The 19,314-nt window shown below is 37.4% G+C and overlaps 1 protein-coding gene across 1 annotated transcript in view; it reads right to left on the reverse strand.

Annotated features, from left to right (window-relative positions):
* Positions 1 to 19,314, reverse strand: part of LOC150094811 (cell adhesion molecule Dscam1-like) — a gene marked incomplete at its 5' end in the record, with an annotated part of 713,296 nt that overhangs the window by 164,320 nt on the left and 529,662 nt on the right. The window contains one exon of the mRNA XM_090411118.1: positions 10,836 to 11,156. Coding sequence (XP_090267244.1) covers positions 10,836 to 11,156 — 321 coding nt within the window. The remainder of the gene's footprint in view (positions 1 to 10,835; positions 11,157 to 19,314) is intronic.

A 19,314-nucleotide genomic window follows, 5' to 3' on the forward strand; every position in this document is an offset into this window, starting at 1 on the left:
CCTCAGGCATAGCCAAGTTAGCCGGTCTTAGGCGCCGGCAGTAGGGTTTTTTCCAGTTTATCTGACGTTTTTCATCCCGCAAGCAGGCAAACCAGCCCCGTGAGCATACGCTTCTACAGCCAAAAATATATCCCCCCAAACAGCGGAAGACTAGGCGACAGGTCGATTGCGAGTGGTACTAACAAGAAGTTGCATCTAAAGTAACACGCGAACCCTGCATAGGAAACGGGAATAACGCGTAGTGAAAGTGAAGTTAAAAGTGATTTTAACTGTTTTTGTTTGTTTCTATGATAGAAATTAAATCAGCGTTATGATGATTATCTACTGAAGGCTTGGTGTCGCCTTCTAGCGAGAATTTCCATTCTTTTGTCTGTAGTTAGATTTACACACACTTCAGAACGAAAAACACTGAAATAAATACGGAGTTCTAGGATTATGGCGGATTTCCTTGAGGTAATTAAGACACAAACGGTAACCGATTTTTTTCCTTTCTCAATTATGCCATTCGGCTCTCTTTATCCATGTAAAAACAGTGAATATATAATTGCCTTGATTTTATCGCTCTCTACTCTCTTGGTCCGTAAGAGATGTAACTAGTATAATTATCAGAGAGTACATCACATTTGCATAATATTAATATACATCAAAATAAAAGTAGAGCCGCCCATTCAAATTTGATTGGTAACATGTCACCATCATGGAACGTAATACTGTTCTATGATAGTGGCGTAAGTGAGCGCATTTTAGCCAACCGAAGTCTTTATTTACTTAAAATGATCTGGAAAAGCGTGAGGGGTGGGGAGGTCACTTACGCCATCTGCTATTCTGTGAAAATGAACAATTCTTTACGTAGAATTATTCGCAACAAAAATATCAGACTGGGATATGTTTTGCTCAAGCTTACACCACCTCTGCTTCGAATCTTCTCGTTAATTTACGAGAAACATTAATTTCCCATGGTAATTATGCGCAACAAGGCAAATGCTATGTACATAAATAATTAACATCTGCGCTAGTTCCCATTTATATTCTCTATACTTCGAAAACCGGCAATGGAAATAAAGCAAAGTACAAGAAAAAGAAAACGGGAAAATAGTGCGCTCATTAAACGATAGGTGGCGCTGTAGAGTAATGCATTTCTTTAAATTGCAGCGACATTCTTGTTTAATTCCCGAAACTTGCATCTCAAAGGAAAGTTCATCTATGGCTTCAATGACGGATTTAAAGTCGAGAGAATTTTGGCTTCAAAACGAATCCATCGCGAACTTAATTTGAGATTTAACTTCCGTTTGTAAATCGCCATTCAGCACGTTAAAGGATGTGATGAAATGTTTTATAAGTCTGTGGCCTCCACACCAACTACGACCGGAGATCTGGCACTGCCATATATTTATACGGTTACCATAGCAACTGACAGTTTGTTTGCGTAGTTCGGTATACGAAAACAGGAGCTTGATTCCAAAGGCAAAGCTTCTATCAGTTTCTGACCGTTTTCCAATTCCTTTTTGATGAGAAGGCACCACAAGAATCGTTTGCATCCTGTTTTGTTTTCTTTCTATGGCGGTGTCAGATTACAGTTTTCTGGGATTATTGATGCCGAATGTACCTTCGCTAGATTTCAGTCTATGGAAAAGAAAAATCAGTTGCAGAACACTTTGGGAGAAAATTGAAAGTTCGGGAGCAATAAAAATTCTATTTTCTGAAGTCACTTCTTTCCTACTAAACTAGACGAGTTACGGAAATGGAGTTGGAAATTATAAGTTAAAAGACAGACGCGGTTTTTTAACTATTTTTATTTTAGATTTCAATGCTTTTCAATTTTGGTAAAAAATACCAATGGGCTATCTATAAAGGCTAATATAAAACGAGCTCTCCAGCACGCTAACGTCTAAAACACGTGACATTCCTTTCCAGATTTCTATCTTTTGATTGTCTAAAAAGTATCACTAAGAAGTTAGAAGACATCTTAAGTTTCTACAATACTCTGATTTCTTCTTCTTCTGATGCTTCGATATTATTGAGCAAAATTTCAACTTCCATCTTTCTTATAAATGTTCGCCATTCTTATGTACGACATCGATTATATTCTGCCTTTCTTTTTGTTTTACAGAAGCGTAAAACAGAAAGGAAGATGGCTGATTTGCGGGATGAAAACCCTTGGGTTTCGGTAGAAAAAAAAATGCCACCTCCATATGTGACCTCTAACTTACCTTCAGATGAAAAGTGTTGATAAAAAAGGTATCTGACATTCTATACTGGATTCGAACACGAGCTTTTACAAACAAAAGGCATCACTGAAAACGATGACCTACGGAGGCTGATTACATATTCTGAAAGTTTATTATGAAAGCTTTCCTATTACTAATTAAATCCATTTATACTTAAATATTTGCGACTTAACTTTGACTTCAATCCAATCATAAGATGGAATTCGGTAGGATTTAATGTTTCTTTGTACTCCAAGGAAACATTAAATTGAAAATCCAGTCCGAGAATATTTGGACCACTCAGTGGTCCAAATATTCTCGGACTGGACTGTCAATAAAAAGCGAAACTGATATATATATATGTCCCAAAATTCACATTCACGCAAGAAGTAATTTTGATAGAAAACACAGGTTTTTTAATTAAAATTGTAATTTCTTATTGATTCATAAAGTATACAGTATAGGGTTATGCATGGAATAGCATATCGGGTAAATGGCCTCCACGGCTTTGCTGGAGGCCATTTACCCTTTCAAACAACCCCAAAGAAAAAAGTCCAACGGCGTTAAGTCACATGATCTGGGCGGCCAATTCTGATCACCAAAACGGGAAATTACACGACCAGGAAATGACTCATGCAGTAATTGAATTGTTTCTCGGGCTGTATGGCATGTGGCACCGTCTTGTTGAAACCACATGTCGTCCACCTCCATATCTTGCAATTTAGGCACAAAAAAAAAACTGGATTATCATGTCGCGATAGCGAGCACCATTAACTGTTATTGCCTTACCAGCCGCATTTTCGAAGAAGAATGGACCGATGATGCCTCCAGCCCAAAATCCGCACCAAACAGTGACACGTTGTGGATGCATTTGTTTCTCAACAATCACTCGTGGATTTTCTGAAGCCCAAATGCGACAATTTTGTCGATTAACGAAGCCATCAATATGAAAATGAGCCTCATCGCTGAAGATGATTTTGTTCGAAAAATAAGCATCCGCTTGTTGTTGTTCCATAATCCATTCAACGAACTCTCTTCGCTGTGTGTGGTCATTTTTAATAACCCTGAACTGTCAGCTACCAAGCTGTCTTTTTTTTTTTCTCGTTGGCAACATTTTACCGCACAAATGGCGCGAACTTTAAATCTTGCGTGAATTTTGGAACAGTCTGTGTGTGTGTGTGTATATATAATATTCCTTTGGAAATAGAAAGACGTAATGATCATTACAAGGAATTATTTCCAACTCGTTGAATTCTTTGTACGATTTTTGCTCTTTTATTCCCAAATCCATTGTTTGATTTATACTCGATTCATACCGCCAATCGTGAGTGAGGAACTGTCGTAAATATTTACATCCTGGTTCGAGATTATGTTCGAGAATTTGCATTCCAATTCACATTCGTCTGCCTTTCAATTTAATATTCCACATTTCCCGTAATGCATTTCGTTTCCACTTGCATTAACTTGTATGTTAGCCTGATAAATCTATATACTTGTCTGCTACTGAATGTAATATCTTATACACTGTAGAAGTTTATGCAGCCCTGCATGTGCACGTAATTACACAAATGACTTCAACTCATTAAAAGCATTCTTGTATAGTATGCTTGAGTTTCCTCACGTTTCTCAATCTAAATAATAAGCGACTTTCTGGTTTTCCAACAATCGGCCGTACTTTCCACCTAATTGCTCTCACTTTACCATCTCGGTAATCACTTATCTGTATGTTCATCAAGAATCTCTTCACTTCGTCTTTCTTAAGTAGCTGGAATTTTTTTTATTCGTTTTTTTTTTTTTCTTCATTACGCTAGAGAATCCAGTCGATTTCAGCTTCGTTTTCCTAAACGTTTTAGGGAAGATCTCCCCAATGGGTCTTTTTGTTTTACATTTTCTCATAGATTGACACACACCCTACTGCTGTTCGTTCGAGAAAGCCTGGAGCTGTTTGCGATATAGGAAACAAGTGATGATCTGTACACAGGCGAAGAGCACGTATTACATACACTCTTGTTCAAATAAGCATCGATAATTAATTAACATCGCCATAGTCTTAGGCTGTTTCGCGCATCTTGCGTATTGATTTCCCATGTTCATCGTCCACAGAAGCATCCCAGCTCATGTAAGCAACCGAACGGGTATCTGCACTCTGTGGTTCGAGAAACCCAAATTAATATTGTTCCCGGCAAACAGTTCAGAATTACGGTATCGTCCAGTACAGCGCGGTAGAGGATGAAGTGGAGTAGAGTAGACTAACCTTCGATACTTGCTATCAGGCAATTAATGCACTGTTAAACAGGAATATTGTGAAGTAATGAGAAAATGGAAAGAGAAAGATGAAGGAGGCGGTGTGTGTGTGTGTGTGTGTGTGTGTGTGTGTGTGTGTGTGTGTGTGTGTGTGTGTGTGTGTGTGTGTGTGTGTGTGTAGAGAGAGAGAGAGAGTGAAATTAATAATAATAGAGATCGTATTTTAGTTTAGGGACGACTTTCCCCCTTAATGAAATAACAGTGTACAGTACTGCATATCTGCTAATAAATCAATGATCGATCGATGGGGGTGCCTATTATCTGCCTCTTGCTCCTTCTACTTCGCTCTATTACCCATTACTGCCCTGCGTGTTATCAGCCTGATACTAAGCAAGGATGAACAATTGATTCATTGGGATATTTGCACTTGAAAAGCAAGGACAGAGCATGTTAAATTAACAAACAACGAAGGGTGATGGAAATCAAAATAAACAACCGATATCTTCTTCAATTTCTGAATGTTCGCATTTATGTATGCCTATAACTCAATCCTGATATTACAAGGAATACTGTTAAGGCAACATGTTTGGACAAACATGTCTTTCAATTTCTGTTTTTTTTTTTTTTTTTTTTTTTTTTTTTTTTTTTTTATCTTAAATCGCATTTCAATGACAATCCTTTTTTTTTTTGACATAGAGTCTATTGATGCTTTTTTTTTTTTTTTATAAAAAGGCTTCTCAGTATGAAATATCAAGGAAGTACATCTCAGTGTCATATACATAACACCCTCTGTCCAAAATGAAACCGAACTTTTCGAAAATAGAAGAAACTAGTGGCGCCACTTGTTGTATCTTTTTTTTTCGAAAGCGGCAATCTTCATTAGTGTTGTGTCAACTGTTTATGACATTTGTTTCATTAGGAGCCGAGTTAGTGCCAAGAGTGACAGTGTGTTTTGACGAACTGTCGGAAAAAGAGTTTCCAATAGAGAGCTGCAATTGACTTTTGTGTTAAACTTGGTAAAAGTTTTACCGAAACGCATCAAAGGCTTCAAAAAGCATAGGGTGATGAATGCTTATCCCGTACTCAAGTTTACGAGTGGTTTAAGCGATTTCAAAGTGGTCGTGAGATGCTCGAGGACCACGAACAGCCGAGCCGTCCAAAAACTGGACCGAGCGAAGTTAACATCCAAAAAGTGCGTGATTTCATCAAAAAAAAAAAAGAAAACCAGAAATCGTCCGTGAGATTGATTGAAGATGAATTGGGGATTCCAAAATCAACTGTGCACATTTTGACCGAGAGTTTGGGCCTTCGTAAATTGAATTTGCGATTTGTTCCCCACAAGTCGACCGACGACCAAAAAATGTATCGAATTGAACACTGCAAGAACACCTTATTAAAACCCTTGTAAGCACTCAAACTTGCTTGAAATGATCGTTACTGGTGACCAAATGTGGCGTTTTGAGTATGAGCCCGAAGCAAAGCGCCAGAGTGCTGAGTGGAGACCACCAGAAGAGGGGCATCCGAAAAAAAGTCGCTTGGAGAAGTCAAAAGTAAAGAAATGCTGATTTGTTGCTACGATTCCAAGGGCATTATCCACAAAGAATTCGTTTCACCTGGCCAAACGGTTAATGGCGAGTTTTATCTTGAAGCGATTGATAGCGAAAATTCGTCGCGTACGGCATGAATATCGTGACGACCGACCGTTCGTCAAAACACACTCACTATAACTCGGCTTCTAATGAAACAAATGTCATAAACAGTTGACACAACACTAATGAAGGTTGTCGCTTTCGACAACAAAAAGTTACAACAGGTGGCGCCATTAGTTTCTTATATTTTCGAAAAGTTCGGTTTCTTTTTGGACAGAGGGTGCATATAAGAGATGAATTTTATTTTCTGGTGCGAGATCAATTAATTGCTTATTATTATTATTTGACACCTCCAGGGTGTCCAAGGGCTCATCGAGGGAGGGCACCAGGTCTCCACCATTCAATTACAACTGACCACAACTACACCAACGCCATCTACCGCCTACCACCACTGGTATTCCCACAGACAATCACAAGGAAGCTTAAATAGGCTTAAATGTTCAATGGTTGTTTTCTAGAGCAAAATTAATAAAAATATTTAAAAAAGGTCTTTAACTCACTGCACTAATGTACAGTACTCTTCCAATCTTTTGTGACTGGGAGTCAAATATATGCCCCTTTTGAGTGAGATACTAGGACCTAAGTCCCTACATGAAAGTATCCCTTACCAAAATTTATTCCGAAGTTATTTTGGAGTCGAGATTATGCTCGTATATTTTGCCTAGAAAACGAAATTTATCCGAATGCGTAGATTCCTGCAAATTTCTATATAAAAGTATGACGTCACATAGAAGCAATGCTGCACTCTGATTGGTGAAAGCCACAAGAGCGGGATTATTATAGTGATGTCAATCTTGTGACATCACTATAACAATTCATCACGTTTATTGGTTCGCCGTATTATTAAAATAGCAAAACAGTAGCATGATGTTTATGTTTCTATCGTATAAAAACAGATGAAAGTAAATTAACAATTTAACTGCTTAATTTTTCTTGATTGGACTGATGATTGATCTTGTCTGAATTGAATCTTTTTCAAGAATATCCAAGTTGATTTTCTGTGATTAGTCCAAATACCTAATGAGAAAAGTAGCATCTAAAAAGCAAAATAAATATCCAAACCTGGACAGAATGAATCATATCACCTTACACATTTACAAGACATCTAAAGTTATTCAGAAAGTAATTTATATCTCCTCTTATCTTCGCTCCCATTACATCTCAAGGCTATTACATTTCGTATCTAAGTAGAATATACTTGTTTGTTACACAGTCAATTGCTGTACAAATTTGATATCTGTTAAGCTATATCAATACATCACACGCAGGCACAGAGCACATCTCAGGTCATCCACCATCCATTATATCGTATAATAATTCCTCCCTTTATCTGAAACAATCAAAAATAATGGGTTATTATAGTAATTTTTGGCTTGCAGAAAGTTAATGGCAGATTTGATTGGTCATTAGAAACAACATTTATCTTTACGATGTTTCATATATGAATGAACACAGTGGAATTCTCGTATCATGGAAGGATGAACCAACTCTTGCATTACTGCCATGTACTCCTTTAAGTCACCAGAGATACATTCTGGATAATGTATCTAATGTTATCAAAAGGAACAACGTTTTTAAATAATCAGAAAATAGCAAGACAATTTTCAGTAACAAACCTACATATTTAAATTATAAGATTATATTTCTGTTCACAATTGTTGCTGAGCGCGTGCAACTGTTGTGATTATCAGTTACGTCATAAATGAATGATATCTAGCATTGTTGTATGACGTCATGCAACTCGCCTTTTAGATTTATTTATTATTAAAAAAATGTTGCTTTCCATTCTTCGATTAAAATCGGCATTTGTTTGCTTCTTCTGACTCCTAACAATCTTTTGACCAGTTCAAATAGTTACTGCGTCTTGTATTTACTTATAAATCTACTACTGCTGTATTATACTCTAGACATATACGTTTCTTTGAAGTTCTAGTGTGAAATAAATAGACTTAGATAGCGAGAAAAAAAGTATAGGATGGAGACCTACAATTCATCTTAGTTTTTAATGAGTGCAGATGTAACCTGTAACGATTCCTATCAGCGTAGGCTCGACAACCTCTCGCAGTGTGAACGTGTTTCCTGGGCATGCACACAAATTGAACGAGTCCATCCAGTACGGCATATGTCACTTGGCATTACTGCTGCCTTCTCGCTAATGGTTTCGAACGTCAAGATCGATTGGTGGCTCAGCTGAAGCCGGTCCATCTGTATCGCGGACAAGAAACTGTAACAGTGACACAGCAGGGGGAGTTTACCATCTGACAATGTGACAGCTGTTTAACTGGAAGATATTAGTTCACAAGTAAAGACCTATGTTACAACCTGCAGGACTTTATTTATAGCTAAAAGTCTTCTAAATACACCCACACGTTTTTGACTTCCTTTACTTTTTTTTTGTCCTGTGTGAGTCGATGAAGGAATGGGAAATCGACTCGATACAGTTAGTTTTAAAATGCAAAAAAAAATTTCAGCTAATAGTCATTAACGTAACATCTTACTCGTATATAGAACATGATAAATGTAATATTTGTTAACGATATAAAGTAGTAAAAAGAAAAAGTGTATAGCTGATTGCCTTATTTTTTACAACTATGATGCAATCAAGTATTTTATTCCATGCATGCCACATTGCTTATTATAATTCTGTGCATCGGAAATTAATTCTGATTTTTTTTTCTTCGATTACGTTAGTTTTGAAAAGGATATTGTCAGTTTAAAACTTATCATCAACATTACAAAGAAACCTTAGGGTAATTGAAAAAAAGAAACTCTTTGCAACTAGATTGCCGCATCTTATGTTTAAGACGGTCCAATACCTTAATAAATAAATAAATAAATAAAGCAATTTATTGTCTGAAAAGAGATTATTAAATTGTTGTTCTAGATTTAGTGAAGATGGAATTTAGACTGGGTGTTAAGGTAAATATGCAAAAAAACAAACTTTCATCTTAGATGCATTTAAATTAAAACATCGAGAGATTTTTCAATTTACTAAAAATAATCGATTTATCGTTAACATTTCGAATCAAAATAGAAATGCATTTCGAGCATATTTCTAAAGATGGAAGTTGAAAACTAAATCTCACAGTCATCTGAACACTATTGAAATATGGATTCACTTTAAATTCCATATAATTTTGGGAAAATTCTAAATTTCCTGCTAAAAGCAAACTCAAATTTGGAATTAATGTGCTAAGGTTTTGAATTTATTATTTACGAGGGAAGTTTCGATTTTAAAACCGGTAGTTCATAGAATGAACTATCGACACGAAGGAAGAATCAAAATTTATTCTTGTTGCATCATCATTCAGATGATGAAATCTTCCTGATAAATACCACAACGTAAAAAAATATTAAAAACAATAAAGATAAGATAGTAGTTACTGAAAAGTATACGTGGAGGAAATTATTCTGATCGTTGATGCATTTTGGATTGACAGCGTTGACAAATTGAATGCGAAAGAACGGAAGGACAAGAGAAGTACATTTATTGACATTTCTGGCTTCTGTTTGCATTTAAACGTCACTTCTGACGTATTCCTACCCCCCCCCCCCCTTTTTTTTTTTTTTGCTTTATATGCGTGGCTACTCTAAGGCACTTTTGTCTCTTTTTTCTCCCCTTCTGAAATATCGATTTAATAATCAGATTTATTTCGCACCCTGTTTGTTTTCTGACGAATCCTTTCCGAATTTCTCCGTCACAAACCAACATTGTCAGCTTTTTTGCACGCTTTCTGACTTTTAAATAAACGTTCGTTATCCAACGCTGTAATCCGAGATATCTATAGAGTCTGCAGGATTTTATATGCTGTTCAAGCAACGGCGACTTGAGAAAATGCTACGAACAGTTTTTTTTAAAGAGAAAAACTAGTGTCCATCCAATGCAAATATGACAATCATAAAATGGCTATTTTGTATGCGCATGTGCAATACAAACGAAATATAACTACTCCAATGAAAACAAAGAAATGATAAATACTTTTAGTCCTTATAAGGACTGGCTTAAAGGGGCGAAGCAAGAATGCTTTTCATCTTCCTCGTTATCTGTAGAGGACAGTGTAGGGATAAGGTGTTATTGAGTTATTAAAGCTCTGATCATGGCAGGAGGGTAACAGCAACAGCCTAACCTCAGTTAGAACTTCATTAGCTACAGCATTGCCATCCATTACCCTCCAAGGGTATATTGCTGCCACCATTGTCCCCTAAATACTTTTAAGAGCGATATAAATATTAATTATATTTTATTTGTAAAATAGTTAAGTATGGGAACTATTTGCTATTTTAAAAATTCGTGATTTAATTTTTATTTAAAAAATCTAAAATTTTTAAGACATTTTTACTTGTAAATTATTATTTTATAGAAAAATATGATAAAATATTTTAGTACTTCAAAATACCTTGCAGCTATTTATAGAAAAGTTAAAAAAGACAACTGAATACTTTATTTTTATAAATAGCACATCATATTCTTAGGCTTTTAAATGATATTATTCGAATGGAGGTACTCTTTCTATTCAGCAATACAAATCATTTCTGGTTACTAACGAGCAGTTGAGTTTGCTTTATAGTGCAGAAAAGTATTATCAAAACTTGTTACTGATTTTTATGTAATATTATTTTAAAAATTGCTACAGTTTACTTTTTTAATCGATTTTTTACACTTTAAGTACAAAAAGTACAAGAAGGTCGGTGTTTGGACACGTTAAACAAACAAAAACCTATGTTTTCCACTTACCTGCTCTTATTCTGACCTCCCTGCTGCCGACAATTCCGACCGCGTTTTCTGCAGTACATCTGTAAACGGTATCGTGAACTTCCGAACGAAAATCTTCGTGGCGAAAAGGGTAGAAGTATAAGGATCCATCCTCGCGAATATCAAGGAGTTGAGGAAGAGTAACCACGGGTCGTCCATCTTGGTACACCCATCGTACAACGGGGATCGGAGTTCCGGCCGCTGTACATCGCACCTCATATCCTTTGGTGTTGACAAAGTACGCATGACCTGGCGGCTCTTCCAGAAACAGAGGACCCTCCAGGCTGACGGCCGAGCACAGGACTGTGAAAATAAATACAGAATGGAGTTAAGAGGGACTTTTTTTTCCCCCAATAAAACTTGCATCTGTTCTATTGCAAATAATCGATTACCTTCGTAATTAAGTAGCTCTCAGTATCTTAAGTCTTAGGGAATTAACACTTTCATTGCCAACTGAAAATTGGAATTTCGTGTGGTGGCCAACTTTTTTTTTTATTTATTTAGTTAACGATGTCCACGCGATAACGCGTGATTGGCAATGAACATGTTAAAGCATCTTCCACCTTAATGAAACTGGTTGTCCAATGCTTGTAATGAGAGCAACAGATGCCCCAGTGTGCTGGACAATGGCTAATAAGAAGACCCCAGTGTTGGACCATCCACCTTACTCACCGGACTTAGCTACATGCGACAGTAGTAGGGGAGGCTCTTCTGACCAGATCAAGATCAAGATAAGATAAGGAAAGTGGGCGTGTCTTCCTGACGTCATTGTGAGTGACGTCATGATTTTGGAATTTCCATGTGGGCAAGTGTATGAATGGCTTCAGTTCTTGTGTTTTGGTTCGCGTATGGGATTATGGGGGATTTTTTTGGTTCGCCTATGGAATTATGGGTGATGATAGAGATAAGGATTCGTGTTGTGATTGGTGGGACAGTTTAAACCAAATGCTTCCGGTGTGGGTGGCTTCCTGAGTCAGGAATTTCCCTGGGAGCATATGTGGTCACTGGCTTCAGTTCTTGTGTTTTGGTTCGCGTATGGCATTATGGGTGATGGTAGAGATAAGGATTCGTGTTGTGGGTGTGTGTTGTTTTCAGATGTAGATACGTGACGTCCCCCCCACCCCCCCCCCCCCCCACCCCCCCCCCCCCCCACCCCCCCCCCCCCCCACCCCCCCCCCCCCCCACCCCCCCCCCCCCCCACCCCCCCCCCCCCCCACCCCCCCCCCCCCCCACCCCCCCCCCCCCCCACCCCCCCCCCCCCCCACCCCCCCCCCCCCCCACCCCCCCCCCCCCCCACCCCCCCCCCCCCCCACCCCCCCCCCCCCCCACCCCCCCCCCCCCCCACCCCCCCCCCCCCCCACCCCCCCCCCCCCCCACCCCCCCCCCCCCCCACCCCCCCCCCCCCCCACCCCCCCCCCCCCCCACCCCCCCCCCCCCCCACCCCCCCCCCCCCCCACCCCCCCCCCCCCCCACCCCCCCCCCCCCCCACCCCCCCCCCCCCCCACCCCCCCCCCCCCCCACCCCCCCCCCCCCCCACCCCCCCCCCCCCCCACCCCCCCCCCCCCCCACCCCCCCCCCCCCCCACCCCCCCCCCCCCCCACCCCCCCCCCCCACACACACCCACAACACGAATCCTTATCTCTACCATCACCCATAATGCCATACGCGAACCAAAACACAAGAACTGAAGCCAGTGACCACATATGCTCCCAGGGAAATTCCTGACTCAGGAAGCCACCCACACCGGAAGCATTTGGTTTAAACTGTCCCACCAATCACAACACGAATCCTTATCTCTATCATCACCCATAATTCCATAGGCGAACCAAAAAAATCCCCCATAATCCCATACGCGAACCAAAACACAAGAACTGAAGCCATTCATACACTTGCCCACATGGAAATTCCAAAATCATGACGTCACTCACAATGACGTCAGGAAGACACGCCCACTTTCCTTATCTTATCTTGATCTTGATCTGGTCAGAAGAGCCTCCCCTACTACTTGCGACTTTTACCTTTTTTCGAAAGTTGAATTCGTTGAAGGGCACCCTTTGTTGGAAGCAGTGCTGATGACTTGCAGCACTGCTTTCAACAATGGAGAATTCGTATGCAACGGTGTAAAGATAGAGGAGGGGAGTATGTGGAAGGGGATAACAATTAAGTTGTACAATTGTAATAATAAGCCACGTTTTTGGAACCAGTCTCGTTATTTAATAGCCACATATTTGAGCTATTATATGACATACCCTAAAGTTATAACATCAAAATATAAAAGTTACATGGTTGTTGTGCGCCTCCATTTTCGTTGGCATTATGCCAAAAGTGAAAAATCACAATTGTTGCTGCGTTATTTACAATCGTATCCCATTCTCTAAAATAGAGCATACGCCAAATATTCATTGTAAAATAAATAAAAAAAATAATAGAACAGATAAATACTTTCATTTATCTTGGATGTGAAACATCATATGAAGGAGAAAAAGAAATAAAATTAAAAACTTCAAAATTTTTACTGATTATAGGTCTGATAAATAGAACACTCAACCCAAATATAGTACAAAAAGAAACACGCTTGAAAATATACAATATTTTAGTAGTGCCCATTATTGCGTGGCAGTAAAATTTGGGCAATAAACAAACAAAATAAACAAAGAATAAAAACAAGTGAAATGAGATTTACGAGAACTGCAAAATACACATTACATCAAAAAAGGAACTAAGACATTTTAAGAGACTAAAAACAAAATGAAGAAAAACTAAACAATTATAAACAAAAATGGATTGAACATATAAACCGAATGGCCAACACCGATATTCTAAACAAATACTAAAATATAAGCCAACTAGAAAGAGAAGGCATGGTAGACCTCAAAAATGGATATTCGATGGATAATGACACCGGAACAGACTAATATGGAATATATACCCGTAATTAGCGTTATGATGATGATTACGATATTTCGTCTGCCTAAAATTTCATATTTTGACCTTCATTCAAATTCATGCAACTGAAGATCGATGCTATTGTCAAGTTATTGATTGAATACAATACTTTTTAAACATTCATCAATAAAGCATAAAGATCGTGATGCTGAAAGCAATCAGTGAAATAAAACAAACTCTTGATTAAAGAACACATCTAAAAGCCTTAATATGGATTCTATGAATTGCACTTTGCGTACTTATTATATCTGTGTTCTTTGTGTCCCCATATATTTTTCTTTGACCTTTTTACTATTATTCCTTTAAGTTGCATTTTCAAATGAAAGAAGATGTTTTTAAGGGGAGTACAAAGGTCATTTGGATGTGGATGGCGTGTAAGTTCGGTGACTCAGTTCCTTATCGAATGTTGATTTGATTCTGTTTATTCCGAAAACCAAAACCTTTTCTTATCCAAATTCTATTTGTTTTCTCCATCTTCCTTTGAAGTACTGTTTTCAGACAAGGAAGCAAGAGAAATCGTAACTTTTCGAAACTCTATCTTGGATTTTTTTTTTTTTTTTTTTTTTTTTGCAGTGGACGCCATTTGTTGCATCTATAAATAACTGTTTAACGTAAGGATTTGAAACTCCGGCAATGAACGTCGATCGCTAACCTGTAAGGAGGGAAGAATAAGAAACAGTGATCCCAGCAGTCCATTTGAGAAAGGATAAATAAACTTTACTTTAAAAACAATAAGTTATAAAATTTTTGAGACCATTTTAAGCACAAAGAATGACTAAAAGTTGAGTGAAATTGCCAACATATTTCACGCACGAGATCGCTTTGATATTTCTATTTTCCCTAAACTTTATTTCTTATATAACTTGGAAAACTACCTTTTTCAGTATCCGGTTATATCGACCAAAAATAAATCATATTTAACGCAACTCTTTGATGTATTTGGTAATAAATATACATTTCCGACCTCATTACTTACTATTGTTACTGATTGCTATTCAATTTATAAATAAACTACTTTTCCGATGATTTCGTTTTCTTTTTTTTCCCTTCTTTGAAGAACTTAAGACTTTCAAGAAGAGCACCCAACTAAGAACTATCCAGTGCTTCATGCTAAAAGAAAGTTTAATTGCGGAAAAGAGCCTCAGAAGAAATAAATGCAATTAAATTAAACTATTGTATTCTTTATTTCAATGTAAAGTCTGAAGATCTATGTTCCGATAAATTTAAGAAATGTAAAATTTTTCTAACGTGCAAATTTCCAATTTTGTTAATAATCGAATATAAAACAGAAAGCTTTGTAATATGAAATAAATGCATTTATAATAATAGTAATTTAATAACCATTGTTTAATTTTAAACAATGGTTGTTAATGTTTACTTGTTATTTCAACTTGATTATTACACAATGTTATCCGAATCCAATTGTTAAGAATGTTTTAGCATTGAAATATCAATTTATTCTATGAAATTTAATATTTCAAATCCAGAGCTATGATTTAATGAGGTTTAAATGATAATCATAGATTAAACCAACCCATACCTTGAAGATTAACTAGGAGATGATATTCGGATCGCCTAATTAGAATATACAGATCACGTCTACGAAACAGTTGGCGAATCAAAAGACATAGCGAAATGCAAAATTAATGTAATCACAAGTGTGCAGTAATTGCATTATGTAAGCGACTTTAATGACTGCCTAATCGTAGATAACATTAATTAATAAGTGGCTCATAGGAATACGTAATGATCAACTTCCAGAAAAATAATTAGTCACACTCCATTTATAATTTTGTTTTCCTATTTTTTTTTTGAAAGAAAGAATAAACAAAAAGGAGCAAGAATTCTATGAAGGAAAGTTCAATTCCTTGGAATGACTAGAATAAAAATAGAACTACATATTCTTAAGAATTCCCCCCCCCCTTACAAGCATTCTTTATTTCCTTGTTTAGACAACTGGAATAAAATCTGAATTTTATCACCATCAGTTTCCTGATGTGTGCCCTCAAGGGATGTTCAGGCTACCATGACAGCACTACGCCATTAAGTTTACATTATTATTAATCTCCTATCAACAATTTAACTCCAAATTAGTCTACTACTTGTGAGCACCCCAATATTGTCCTATCTATTCTAAGGCACTTCGGATTGAATCAATCCAACAAGACCTTGCTCTTCCTCTGGTCTCTTTCCTGCCATCAAACCTGTTTTACTAACCTTTCCTCGCCCATTCTATTTAAGTGGCCAATACCTTAGATTAGCTCTTCTCACACATTCTTGAATGCTAGGAATGTCAAGTTCCTTTCTAATGTCTTCATGTTTAATAATATGATTCTGCTATTGATACCATCTCTGTTCACTTCTCTAATTTTTCTCAGAACCCTCAATGTCTGTGGTCTCTAGTCTTTGATCAAGTGTTTAATTCTAATCCAACTCTCAGATCCATGACTTAAAACTGGTTTGAATACCGTCTTGTATACTGCTAGTTTTCTGTTTTGGCTAAAATTTCTTATTCCGTAAGTTTATTCGACTGGCTCCCCATCATATCAGGTTTGCTTATTCTGTTGTCTCATCCAGATATTCACTAAACACTGTGCCTAAATAGCTGAAATATTTTACTTGTTTTATAGGATCTCCATTAAGAATACAGCTAGAGTTTTCTATGTTCCTGTCTATTTTCATAGTTTTGGTCTTTTTATTGCCGAATTTCATGCCAAATTTGTTACAGGATGGAGACTTGCACTGGATGTGTCTAGGAGTACAACGTCATCTGCATAAAGCAAAGTGTGACATTCCAATTCTAAAATCAGACCTAATGTCACTTTCTTTCATAATGTGATCCATATAGATGATGAATAACAGAGATAATGTGCATCCTTGTCTTACCCCTGATTTTACATCAAACAATTGTCCCGTATTTCCTTCAATTGAAACTGCTGACTGATAACTTAAATATAGACTGTGTATTGTTCTGTATAATGTTCCATGCACCCTATATAATTGCAGTGTTTTGAGAAGCTTTTCTCTGGGCACCTTCTCGTATGTCTTCTCCAGATCGACAAAACTTAAGTACAGATCCTTGTCATAGTCCTACGATTTCTCAACTAGTTGTCTTTAAGATCTCACTTTAAGTCTTAAAATCCGATATTGACGACCTCTATTTGGCCTGAACAAAGCTTGTTCCTCTCGAAGTTTCTCTTCCACAGTCTTTCTCAATCTCTTTTCAAGTATGCTTGCAAAAATACCTGGAACATGTAATAGAGAAATTCATCTGAAATTCTCACATTCAGCTTTACTCCCTTTTTTATAAACATGAAGTACGAGAGCCCTACTCCGTCTGGAATTCGACCGTCTGACCAGGCCCTCTAACCTATACAGAACTTTTATACCTGCATATTTAAACATTTATGGTCGAATATCATCTTCCTTTCCGCACTACAAGTTTGATGTTTTTCTTACCTCCGTTATTGATATGTACTCCTCTTGTAAATGTTCAAGAACGGTTCTGTCACTTCTCGTTTCGTTTAACAAAGTAAATTATTCCGACTTTTAGGATATCCTTATCTTTGACTCATTTTAAAGTACTTTTTCTTCCATTCTAATTGCTTCATTAGCATCAAGAACATTTTGCCACCTTTGTGATATTTATTTTCTATAGTCTTACCAAAATCTTCCATGATTTTTGTTTTTTACTGTCACATTATTGTCTGTATTCTTTTAAGACATCTGCCTTGTGTGCTAGGAACGTTTGGTATGTTTTATTCTTTTCCAGAACTGCTTCTTTAACTTCTTGTATCCACCACGGTCTTATTTTTCTATCCTTGCAGACAACTTCACCACATACCTTCCCAGCTGAAACTCTGTCTTCTTCAGAGTTTACCACTGAGACTCCAAGGTTCGGTTCTTGTTTCAAACTGATTCAAAATTTTCAATAATGTTTGTATGGAGTCTACAGTTTACCTGCGCTCAACTTTAATTTCTTTTAAAAGTTTCTGACATACTGTGTTCTTTTCAATGTAATATCCATTTTATCATGCTTAGCATTAAGAAATGGTCGCTTCCAATTTCAAGTCCTCTGTAAATCCTTGCAACCTGAACGAGCATGAAGCTATCACTATTAACGACTTTATTTTATTATGTCTTCTCTCCACGTAAACTTGTCGCATCTTTATGTTGGAAGGTGGTGTTAGTAATTATTAGTTCGTGTCCTGAGAAGAAATTTAGCAACTACTAAACATTAGTATAAGCTTTGCCCTTTTCTCCTTTCTGATCTCCAACAAGAATCACTTTTTCCATTTTCTTTATGTCAACTGCCTGTTGTTGTTCTTATGATTCAAAATTCTTCATTAGAAGAACTTTCTGTGGCACCATAGGCACAAATACCGTATTTTTCCTGTATAAGATGCCCCATGTATAAGACGAACCCTACGTTTCGAACCCAAAATTAAAAAAAAAAAAAAATCAGCTAACGCCTTTTCATTCCCGTATACGGGGAGTAGGCGAGGCCAGTTAGCCCTATCTAACTTGCTTATTTTTTTTTTTTTTATCTTATTATCTAACTAACCCAAAATTAAGAAATCGATATTTTAAACATAAAACATTTGATATTTTTTTAAATATTCAAAGTATATTTAGTAATTAGGTAATATTTTAAGATACGTACTGAGATGCATTTTCTCGGCTAACTTGGTTCGTGTTCTCATGGCCAACCCGTCTCTCCTCATGAAGTTGAAGCACCATTTTACCTTTCCTGTGAAATCGACAATTCATTTCTCTTGCAAACCTTTTTGCCTCATATTGAATAAGAATGGTTCACACCCACACATACATCCCACTCTGGAGCTGCTCCAAATTTGGGCCTTTTGCTGGTTTTCCTCTTAAGGCCCTCTTCTTTTTTTTTTTTTTTTTGGCGTCTTGAGTAGTTGTTCTTCGTGTTTTCTCTAGTGTCTATTCATACACTCAGTGGGAAGAGGTCCAAACTGTCTCGCTGAAGCTTTATTTCCATGTTCTTTTAATTGATGACTTAACTTGAATTTTGAAGAAGATGACAATCGTTTTTTTATTTTCGGACATTTTTATGGGCTAATGCTCAAAATATTGTAAATGCATTAACTTACCCCACCAACGAGATGAGTTGCCGAGGTATGAATGCTTTCAGAGTTTTGATTGGTTTATTGAATCAGCCGTTAATGACGTCAATCGACAGAGTTAACAAAGGTTAGCGATTGGGGAAGCCTGTTCGCGGAGATAAGGTACTGGCAGTTTCGCCACGGCAACCGCGGGTATCTCAACCCTCCCCCCGTGTGTAAGACGATCTCCAATTTTTGGTCTAAACATTTTAACAAAGTAGTATCGTGTTATACACGGAAAAATACGGTAAGTTCAATTGACCACGTCTCTACTTAAAAGCTCCTTCAAATCAAGAAGTTTATCTTCATGTTTGATGTTGAATGCTATCGCTATTCCTTCCTTTCCTTGATCATTAGTGCCTGAATATAACATCCTCTACTTACTT

This window comes from Typopeltis vanoorti, chromosome 21, assembly GCF_054136105.1.
Source record: "Typopeltis vanoorti isolate ZY-2024b chromosome 21, IOZ_Tvanoo_1.0, whole genome shotgun sequence".
NCBI lineage: Eukaryota > Metazoa > Arthropoda > Arachnida > Uropygi > Thelyphonidae > Typopeltis > Typopeltis vanoorti.